Source organism: Pecten maximus, chromosome 19 (genome assembly GCF_902652985.1).
Source record: "Pecten maximus chromosome 19, xPecMax1.1, whole genome shotgun sequence".
Classification (NCBI taxonomy): Eukaryota; Metazoa; Mollusca; class Bivalvia; order Pectinida; family Pectinidae; genus Pecten; species Pecten maximus.
In genome coordinates, this window is record NC_047033.1 from 6,644,848 (window position 1) to 6,657,145 (window position 12,298).

At 35.4% G+C, this 12,298-nt stretch overlaps 1 protein-coding gene across 3 annotated transcripts in view; it reads right to left on the reverse strand.

The window, feature by feature from the left end:
* Window positions 1–6,799: 6,799 nt before the first annotated feature.
* Window positions 6,800–12,298, reverse strand: part of LOC117317845 (innexin unc-9-like) — a 28,699-nt gene continuing 23,200 nt past the window's right edge. For all 3 annotated transcript variants that reach the window (XM_033872802.1, XM_033872804.1, XM_033872801.1), the window contains exon 2: window positions 6,800–10,654. In XM_033872802.1, the coding sequence (XP_033728693.1) occupies window positions 9,388–10,654 (1,267 nt within the window). In that variant the 3' untranslated portion in view covers window positions 6,800–9,387. The remainder of the gene's footprint in view (window positions 10,655–12,298) is intronic.

Consider the following 12,298-nt stretch of genomic DNA (forward strand, 5'->3'; position numbering starts at 1 on the left):
CGTGTGTGATATCAAGTTTATGAAGTACATGTTGGATAACAGAAAAGGAATTCATGCTTATCTTGACAGTTTTGTGGTCCTTGAGGAAACAAACTCGGTCCGTGAGAGATATCACATATACGTGTGTGGACGTGTTATATTCACGCGCTGAAAAGGTGACAAGCTAGACGTACGATTTCCTTTTATCTGCTTCGGCCGAGCTCTGAAAATTATGGTTGTGTTTTGTTATGGTATCTGACGTGCAATTTACAGGTCTTACAGGAAATCAATGGTAGAAATACGGCAGATTAGAGAAGCACAATTTGCTTCGCCGTTGAAAGTTGGACGATGGATGTTGGTCTATCCTACCTTAGGCTTGTCCCGATGTCAAACATTTACTTTACTTTGGTTAAATCTTATATACCTGTATACTTACATGTATATTTGATATTGATTGATGTAATAACAAACACTTAATAGATACAATTTAACCCAAATTAAAGTTGTTATGTACTGAAGAAACTATCAGGAAAGTTTGCAGCCAAATTGTCATTTAACTTCATTCTTTTAGAACAATTTTGGTGAGGCTATGATCGAGATTCACTGTTCTATAGTGTCTCATAAGTCTAATAGGCTGGACATTTTATTTCAAATATATTTTACCTATGTATGTTTGAGCAAATGCGTGACACTCTAATAAAATAAATTATTATTATTATTTTATCTAAATAGTGTTTTAGTTTGTTTTAATGAAAAATAAAAAAACCAAACCTCCTGATTGTTATAATGACACTTTCGGCGGTTTTCTATTACGACAGCACTTTCTAACTCCATTCATCTGCATAACTATAAATCAAGTTCATCATATACCATTTACTTCATTAGTTGAATCAAATTGGCATTCTGCTCAGATCAAATTGGCTTGGAGTAAATATTTACGTACATATTTGTGCCTGTCCCTGTAGTCCGGAACTTATTCCTAGTTTGTTTTTTTTCTAACCAGAATCGACTAGGTGACGTCATTCGTGACTGATATGGAGTGGACACACGTACATAGTAAATAAGTTGCAGTGACCGACGTGTCACAATCATCGGGTGAGAGAGGGGGAGAGGGGGGCAGCACAGATGGAACTGACATGTCGTTGGAAGCGCGCCATACAGGTCCCCAGATATCATCCTGTGCACGTTTTCTGCACATGCACCTGTAACTAAGTGTTTAAGGTAGTGCGTCAGACAGGTAGGAGAGTCTTGGCAGACAGATTCAGGTCGTGTTGAATTATGGATAATGCACGCTCTGCGGACAAACAGTTCGAGTTTCTCACCAGGAAAAGTCATATAAATGAGATCATATGATTTTGGTATATATGTAAAAAGGTAGCAGTGACAAAGGACGCAATAACGTTACTGCATAAATAATACATTTTCTTAAGAGCGTTACTCTCAAAGTTTCTGTGTGTCCTGCGTTGAACTTTTTCCAAAAAGATTCTTTTTGAATTAAAAACAATAACCTTCTGCATGTTCCCGTTGTAAAATATTTGTGCAATTATATCTTATTAAGATCCACTACATTTTAGAAAAGAACTTCGACGACGACGATGATGGTGGTGGTGATGATGATGATGATGATGGATGATGATGATGATGATGATGACTGTTGAATATACAATACATATCGGTGTACATCCTTTTATCTACATGTATTTGTAATATATAGATGTTCAATAAGTTATCAAACTTCAAATTTAACTAAATTGAATTGAATATGTGTGTTCATGTATATGCACGTGGGTCCGGAAATTTTACCAAGTTCGTTTGTACTAATCAGAATTGGATGTCATAATGATACAACAGTTTACTTGTGAGGTCTGCTGACAGTTCCTGCATGATGGTGCATACATGTAGGTGATCCCAAGTGTAAACATGTCAACTCTGCAAAGTAAGTAAACTAATGAGGCAATCGTGGCAGACAAATGGTCACGTGATTAAACACGATCTTCTCTCCAATTACAGGCGTGCAATATGACAGGCATTGACCTTTTACATTTTGAAAAGCATTGTCAACTTTCATCAAACATTATTTGGTTATTATCAGATTCATTTCAAAAAGGAAACCTAATTAGAGATAATGTGGACACAATGTTTTTACTTTAAATTAAATCAATAAGTTGTTTGTCAGTGTGGCGAGAGTTTTTTAGTTATTGCCTGCGGACCTTTATGTATGATATACAAAATAAACGTTTGATTAGAAAGGATATAGTTCTAGACTCCATGAAGGACACCTTCACCTCATCTCCTTTGTATTGCTGATTCTCTGACAGTTACAACACATACTACTTTATAAAAACATTGGGCATACCATCAGATAAAATATATCAAAAAATAAGATTATAAATCGACATAATTTCAGTATATCGTGTTCATTTGTGGAATTATCCACACGAATGATTGATTCAGGTGATATTGTTAAATCCACATTTCATAATTGTCAAAGAAGAAAACGTATAGATAATAACTTCCAAATCGATATCGATGAATTCACATTTGTACTGGTTTAAAATGGCTGTTTGTCAATATACCGAGACAGTGGTGAGCTCACCAAACTTTAATGTCTGGGGGCAATTTAAAAGAAAAACAACATGGCGGACCGGATGTTTTTATTTCTGAAGGTCACGTGACATAATGACGCAATGAGGCGTTATATGTGATGTAGGATATTGTTATTGTAGTCAGACAATTCTCCCTTTGATTATACCAAGTGTAAACCCAGAGGGCAAAGTTAAACTTTCCATCGCATTCTCACAGTCGCTTTCAAAACATTTCCTGTGCATATATATACATCACGATCATACATGTGTGTTAAGTCGTTCAGTGACAAACACTTACGTGTTACATATCTGTACACACCGCGACAGTTTCCTATAAATTGGCGATCCCTACTAAACATATCGCACCAGGTTGTCCACAGGGACCTGGCACAAATTTGCAACCCACGGTCCTATATACAATGTTTACAATGTATATATATGTGCATTATTGAATATCTGCTCTCGGTCTATACCCACGGTCTACAGACCGTGACGACATAATAAACCAGTCGTGTCACGCGACTTTTCGTGACGTCACGGCGGAAATCCTTATATAGTGTGTGCATATATACCGTTGGTGGGAAATTCGTGTCAAGTCCCTGTGAGCTAGTTGTGTTAGATATTGTCAAGAATACACGTTTTTCATTGTTGTCGTGAAATATATGAGATATCCTTCTTTCATTCTGATAGAGACATGGGCAGTATTTCACCGGTAAATACTTGAGACGGATATTTGACATTATTCTATAAACATTTTTCCAATATCCCAGTCGTCAACATCATATGGCAAATACATAAATACACAGGCTGTATAACAAATTCTTTCTGATAGATATACGACTTTTTATATCAATGTAATTTGTGTGATCAATGGGATTTTACATAGGTATCCGTGATTTTGTATTACTTATAATTATTATTTGATACGATATCGGAGAATATCTTGATTCCATAGGATATTTAGTCCACTACCATACAACACTGGACAAATGTTACTCCAGATCAGAGACCTATATTAATTAGTATATAGGTCTCTGTTCAGATATAATGTCTGAGCTAAACTAAATTCATTTAATGACCTAGATCAATGTTGAGAAATGTACTGCACAATTGAAAGTATCGTTCTGCATTGGTTTGTTTAAGAAGCATTTGAGGAATAAGTTCACTGACGGAGTTTGGCACGAATTTATAGCACGTGGATTGAGTCCTTGTAGTGAGAAGACTTCGCTTGGTGAGGGGGTCATTTCTCTGAAGATGGTACTGATGTATAAATATTATTTGAAAACAAAATCTCATCTCGATATGAATTTCATTTACGATGAGTAATCACTCTGACAGAATCCTGGATGTCATCTCTTTAGCACCTTATTTCACGGAAAGCACTTACAAGAGGAATCCCGTTAAGGCCTCGCTGTAGCCTGGCGACAACGAGGCTAGTCATTTTCTGGTCCGCCAGACATGGAAAACATGGTGATGAATGAGCATGGCACTTCACGGTTCAATGGTTTTAAATTTTCTCTCTTACCTGTGCTGTTGTGGTCAGAATACCGAAAGCTGGACACGAAGAAAAGGAGAAAGGAAAAAACCAGCATATATATATATATAACACATAGCACCAAAGTCTGAAAATATGTGTAACATATGTGACACAGCAATATAATATTAATTCATCAGTTTTGTATTTTTTTTTATATTCCATCCAATTCGGTGTAATAGATACAGGTGTCCAATTGAACCGGAAGTCACATTTGAACATGTTTTGGGTATTTTAATTAATTATAAACATACAACAGGGTCTAGAAAGATAAGGAGTAATAAATATGCACATGGTATATCATTTAAACATAACTTTTTGTTGTTGGTAACTGAATATGCTTTTGCAGTCCAAATGTCGCGCAACAAAAGTGAAAAAGAAGTCGATAATGTCAGAACGGAGATGGATATGATATAGTAAAAACATGGCAGCTGTCAACATACGTACCGGCCAAAACGACACGATATAGACTTTTAATTTTTTAAATAATATATCAGATGATAAGATTACAAATGTATATGTCCTCGTGTCTTGAGTCATGAGATATACAGAACATACCATGACTAGATCGACCAAAAGTCAGATACACACAGATGACATCGAATTGACACCTAATTTCAAATTTCAATCACATTTTGGTTTACATAGAGATTTCCGGTTGTCTCAATTTTGTTATGGTAAATGTAAATTTACAATTGAAATATACATGTCCACATTAGGGAAAAAAGAAACTTGACTAAAAGCGCTCCTTATGACACGCGACACTTGAAAGCCGAAATCTATAGTATAAAGTGCTGCATTCCTTATTCGGAGGATAGATTTTCCGAGTATTCTACGTCACAGTCCGGTTATATATGTGGTTTATCGTCAATAGCGCCTCATACATATTCAGTAATTACATTAGCATCCGGTACAGATACTTTGTCATTCATAAATTTGTTTGTCAGCTTCTGTTGAATTATATTGACATGCTCTTACTTTTCACGTATGCTAGATTTTTAAACAAAATCGTGGTTTGTTATATACTTCACTAAAAACGCCCGGTTTCTCTTTGTTTGTTTGAAGTAGTGGTTTCGTTCTTGTGTATTATCAAAGCAGAGACCTATATACTAGGTACTAGTATATAGGTCTCTGATCAAAGCAAGTAAAATTATTTTTCATTTGTAACTTGCACGACGAAGCACAAAAACATGTACATGTAGAATGGTCCCGTTGGTGTATTTTATTGTCAAGAGTCATTACAGCGTATGAGACCATAGTGAATGTGATCTAGATGAGTAAAATTCATAATTTTACGTCATAGTAAAAAAAAGAATAAGATTTCGTGAAAATGAGGAATTAATTCCGAACTAAATACTTCAAAGCTACAATCACCACAGGAAGTGACGTGAATTCGTTCAAGCCAAATTAACAAGACAGCTGGGCTGTGATTGGCTGCTGATGGTTGGCATTTTGACCCGTGATTACTGTCAAGATAATTTGTTTCCGACTGGGGAGCGATGTCACGCTGTTTGTATCATATAACTATCAGACCTCTGGCATTTTCGCCTGTCATCCATCAAAGTACTCTACCGGGCATAAAGTGCTGGTCAAGTGGTCACCCATTACATGTGTAGCGTTGTAATGATCAATCGAATGACCGTTGACTGGTCAAAAGTCAGCTGTGATAAGTGTCAGGTTATGATGTGGGTAATTATATGGTAATTGTTGCTATATAGTAGTCTGACAAACTGACCATTAGATCCAAGTTTGTAAACAAGTCTGACCAATGCATCATGTCGTAATACTTTACGGCCACTTAGAATGTCCGCTCGTGGTCCTCATTGGCGACGCGAAGGGAAACTTACAGCACACCCTTGTGATCAGTTTGGGTTATATCTGTGTGTGTTTTGGAGCAAGAAACAACGAACACAGCTGTCACACACAGACATTTGTTGACAATGTGTCATTATCTACTTAATTATAACAAACAACCATTTATATATCATTACAATTATGAGTATTATTGTGACGTCATAACGCTTAAGGCTGGAACTTTCGCAGTAAACATGAATCATTTGTCACGTTTTATCTTATGCTTAGAATTGAGGTTTGTGTAGCTAAATCATGAACATACCAGTATATATATTTTTGAAATATTTTTCCACAAATGGATCAAATGTAAAGATTGTGAAAATATGTTGCTATCAATGAAGTTTTATCATTATTTTGGAAATCACTTTGATCAGGAAGACCACCTGGTCAGTATTTTATATTTTCTATTTCGTATCATTTAGTCCAGTATATATATATATCAGAAACACTAAATTATTAACACTAAATCTACGAAGTAAATGCTGAAATTAAAAAAAAAAAATCAATAATAATAAGAGCAGAGACGTATTGGACCCTGTCGAGGTAACATACAGAACACAAAAATTGGGCTTAAAAAAAAGACTAAAGAGAAATAGACTAAAATGATGAGTTATATATATATATATATATTGGTAATTCACTTATAATCTTATTGCGATAAACATTTTGACTACTGTAAACGGAGTATTGATTTAAAGGATAATTATTTCTGGAACCATCTATCTGAGTAGTAAGATAAGAATAATCGTACTCTAAACAATATTACCAAAAACAGACATTTGGACTTCTTTACAAAATGAAAATTATATTCTATCCCAATTTTTTAAACGAATAACACAAGTCAATCTTAATTGCATTTTTTTTATTTTTCAACAGAGAATATCATATATTAAGATCGATTCAAAATTAACTAGTTATATTTACAATATAAATATAGAAGATTGTTATAAATGTAATACAAGTTTGCGTACATGATTAGTCATTCAAATTGAGTAATACAAATATTGCATTCATTGGTAGAGAATAAGACAATAGGACACTACGATTTGTACTAGACAGTTATTGACTTCTGGCGATGTTGATACTATGGTTTATCAACCATGGGAAGATACTGCAATAGTTAACTCCACAGGATTGGCAACCTGAACACAAACCAACCACTAAACTCTACTATGTAAATGAAGGTTAACTAACTTGTTTTGGACGATTGCAGATTGTAACGGACTTGATTAGAAATAAAGATAAATCGTCAGAAACACTAAATTATTAACACTAAATCTACGAAGTAAATGTTGAAATTAAAAAAAAAATAATAATAATAAGAGCAGAGACGCATTCGACTGCGTCTCTGTCGAGGTAACATACAAAACACAAAAATTGGGCTTAAAAAAAGACTAAAGAGAAATAGACTAAAATGATGAGTTTCCGAGCAACTGTAAAACAATAAAACAAATATCTTTTTAAAAAGATAACCCACAATGTTGCCAATATTGTACATTTTGAAAAAAATATAAGTTCAGGCTAATTGTAGAAATTAATGCATTTATTTCGATATAGTTTAACGTAGATTTAGTAGCATGGATGGACAGATTGACCGCATAATTGAAAAAAAACAAGCTCTGATCAATCGTAAAAAAATACCACATTTACTTCGACACACTACAACTTTGCAATATGACTTGAACAGGTCTGACCACATAATTGGAAACAAACACGTTTTGACCAATCGTACAAAAAATACTGCAGTTCAAACCAATCTTATACGACGAAAAGTTGTGTAAAGTCATATTAAGTCGCAACTGTTCCGGTATATGGTTTTGATTGTAAATCTGCTAAACGCCATTAAACGATTCTCAGATATCGATGTCAAGCAAAGAATAAATTATCACATTACACTTAAAATTAATATGGAATAGAATTATAATCTAAAACTTGCGTAACAGTCAAAAGTGATATCGGTTTCTCTGGTAGATGAAGTCATTGAAATTTTAACACACGACTTTGCGTAATTTATATACTGGCAATGCATGAGTATTGTAGATGTTGTTGAAAAAAAATGGTACTTAAAGCATGAGGCATTATCAATCGGATCAATATGATTGATTCCGATAAGCGTAGTTTTAAAACAAATGGCAAACATTGCAAACAAGAGCTGAATTGTCGCCAAGTTACCAAGTTTAATGAAAACTAATCCATACAAAATATATTCAAGATATGTTTTTTTTACAGATACGCCGTACAAAAGTGTATAAAGCCATATTTATATGAGTAGAAAAATATACAAATATCGAATCTGAATTAATATCACCGCAAAACAACATATTTTATTCACTAGCGTTTCATTTAGGTTCATAACGGTTTATAGAATATGTACAACACAAGAACTTGGGATAAATGATTATGAAATAACAATAGCACCGTTCCCTGTTAAGTGCCAAGACATACGCGATATATAAATGACAGCAACGTTTGATTAGACTTGTACAAGTCCCATATTATTCGTATGTCGAGCCAGCGGTTTCCCTACCCTCATTTAATGCTGAATGTTAAATCGAAAGTTAATCCCCCTTCCACCATTAGTTAATCAACTGTTTTGTCCTTTCTTTTAGTAACATGTAAAAATATATCTGTTTTTACTACTCTATTATGAGTTTAAAACTTGTTCCTGTATTTCTATCCATACTTAACATAGTAAAAATATTTTGGGTGTAAAGCTTTATCAATTTGATGAACAATAGTAGCCGGCTCATTAGTAGATATACGCAAACATATGGTTTATTACTTGCGTTTACCTGATTATCTCCCCTTGAAGGGAATTCAGAACGAGGCCTTCTATGTGCGACATTAAGTTTGTTACGTAGAACAGGTGAAACCAACACCTATTAAAGAATTTTCTTTCTGTACAAAACGTAATTAATAATGAGACACAATTGATAAACTCATTAATACTAAGATCATGCTGTATATTTGACATGACGTCATAATCCACTGGTATGTTTTGTCATGTGTTAGCCGATAAAACGTCACATCCGAAACGACAGTTACACACGTCAGAAATAATCATAGCACCTGGTGACTTAAAGTCAACAACACGGGTATATCCCAATAAGGGCAGGCGAAATTCAAGGCATTCCGAGGCAAGAAGTGTCTGTTCGGAACCTCTCTCATCAGTTTAATGCATCATATCTTGATATGAATTCATGTTAGCGAAATCAAAACGACAGCTATCCCTCACATGATTCGCCTGCGTGAATTGTCTTTTCGGTTTCAATTCATGTTATATACTTCGAAACTTCCAGCGAATCTAACAGATATGTCGAAAAGTCACAACTGGCTTTATTTTTAGGCTGAACAATTTTGGATATGAATGCGAAACCGGCCTCGATAGTGCTCTCCCCTGCTACCCTGAAATCACATTTCAGCACCGTCACGTGATCACTGCGGTTGATAGGCGTCGTCGGTGAGAGGTTCCTTCTCATCAAGCGGTGGCGCCATCTCGTTGTCCTCGATACCCGCGTGATTATTCGCGATGTTGTTGTTTGGACTGTGTTTTTCTTTAAATATCTTCCATAATTCGCGCATCAAATCCACCACAACCAGATCTGTCGAGTTCTTAGCTATCATATACAACACAAATATACCGTCATTCCGCAAATACCCCTCCGCGAATTGTGCACACAACTTTTTGTCATAATTGCTGTGAATTTCATTACTGATTTTGAGATATTTTTTCACGTATCTGATTTTGTTTTGTTTGAAGATATGATATATTGCAGTTTTAAGCAAACTGAAACAAGCTAATGTTGCAACCAAGACGAACCAGAACCACAGAAAAATGAAGATTTTCTCATTGAATAGGTTGATAGGCAAAACACACTGAACAGTCCACGGCTGAACATTCTGTAGCTGACGAATCCGGAAGTCACAAAGGGTCACTCTGGGGAATCTCGGATTTTCTCGCACAGGCTCGTTTTTGATGAGACTTTCGATGTATTGAAACCCGTACATATTGTAATCCGTTGCCATGAATGCGTTTAGAATGAAAAACTGACTGATGACATTGACGACGTAGATGATTTTGATAATCATGTACAGACCCGTCAGGAATGTGCCGGCGCGCCTATTCATCAAACAACACATAACCTTGGTCATCTGTGCGCGCACCCTGACAATGATATTCCGTTTGTACTCCTGATAGGTTCCCAGCCATTTGTCCATATACTTTGCCAAATTTTCAATGGTCTCAATGCGGTCTTCCGGTGAGCCATCTTGTGTCTCCTCAGCTAATCTAACTACTTTGTCTATATTAATTCCGGCTTGTGTATTGAGCATGCGCCACGCGATGTTGGGAATTTTGAAGAGGAGCGCCTGGAGAAGTAGTATTAGCGGTATCCATTGATAGTAGGTCAGTTCTTTTTCCTGACGGATTTCGTCCTCGTCCGGAATGGAATCTTTCATAGGGATGTAGTAGGTATTTGAAATCCAGCAAACGTATTTCGTGTATTCTTCGAAAGCGTCTGTGAACTCAGCCGGACACCAACAATGAATCGGATCGCCAAAGAACTGACCGGAGCTGACCACGATGGCGAAAATAACCAGCATGATCACAGTGTACATGTGACTTATACGATCTATCCAATCATCGCTCGTGCTCCCCCGTAGCTTGTTCAAGGAGGGGACGAACCCCAGTACCTCGGACACCCTGAAAAACACAAATAACGTCATCATCAATAATACAATTTTTGTTGCATTCTCCAAAAACCTCTTTCCATCTGATTTTCTGAATTGTTATTACAGTTTGTTTTTTTTTAATTTTCTCGTCATATTAAAATGTCAGCGATGTCAAAGGTTAATAAAAGATAGGTCACAGGTCAACCATTATCTACATTTTGATGAAAGCTTTTGCTGTACAGTAAAACTTCGTTACCTCAAAGTCTGATAATTCGGAGACCCAGCTGAACTCGAATTTAAAGAATCAGTTCAGACACAAATTCTATTCAAAATATGCTAGCACTCAATTAATATGTCGAATACTCTAGATATCCGAAGTTTTTTTGACCCACTGGCTGTGTTGGCATGTCCCCTATGTGATCGAAACATACCTTGTGTGTCAAGTTTGATTACAATAAAGAAATATTTAAGCAACTTGTCTAATCACAAAGATGACCCCACCGCCACCGGAGGAGTAGCACAGGAGTCTTGTTTTTGTGAATTTTCAATACAAAATAATACTGTAAATGAGAGGGAAATTTACGCTAATCACGAGGAGTCCTTTTGATCACGAGAATTTCCCTCGTGCGTACTTCATGTATTTTGATATCGATTTCCGTGACTCAATCAGCTACATAAAAAATAGGAAAGTCGGACAAGAAGTGTTTACGGGCGACGTATGGGTTTTCTGTTCAAGTGAGATTAGCTATGATATCTCTTATTGCTTTCTACATGAATATATCTTCTTTGAATAAGATACTTTATTCAACATACAACTTTTATGAAAAAAGGCCTTGAATTCATCATCTTTTTAAACCATGAGGAATGACCAGATAAAACGCAGCACATAAACGGATGACGTTTTCATCAATACTAATACTTACATATTATTCGACAATCTGAACCAAGTGTTACTGTGTATCTACTTTGTATATGATCGTGTGAAAGTGGGTCAGTCAAGTGTACATGCACAGACGAGGGAATTGTACACAGTCTTATAGGTAGGGCTATTTCGCAATACACATTCGGAGGGATTGTGTATTAGGAAATGTTGTTTAACGTCATTTATTGCACAATGGCTACTATAGAAGTGTTTAAGTTTTATGAGTAAATTTTGTACGTGAATATATTATACAGAAATTCTTATTTTTTTTCCAGAAAGAATTTAAAATTTGGATCATTTGATCAGCCGAGACAGAAAATTTAATAACACTACCGTGCTATTTGATACTGTATACTTCACTTTGCATATAATGTTAAATTTTGCCGTTTTTATTATTTGATTTATCTTAATTTTTAAATTTATTTTTACACGTTTTTTATTAGTTTTATGCGTGGTTCTCGCGCATTTCAATAGATTAACATACACGACAAACTGGTCTTGCCACTTTCCTAGGTATAGCCAGACATGAATGGCTTTAGTGGGCGTTTTAACAGTATCTCTTTACATTGTAAATCAGCTTAAAAAGTTTGGAAAATAAAACATTTTTGGAAAATATTTTTATTATAACATTAATATGAAACTATTTTGATGATAGAGCGCATATTACAGCTCTGCCTTATTTCACAAACATGTATCGAGTATAAAAACATCGTAATTTCTTATTAAACGTCATGTGCTACAGACGACAGAAAA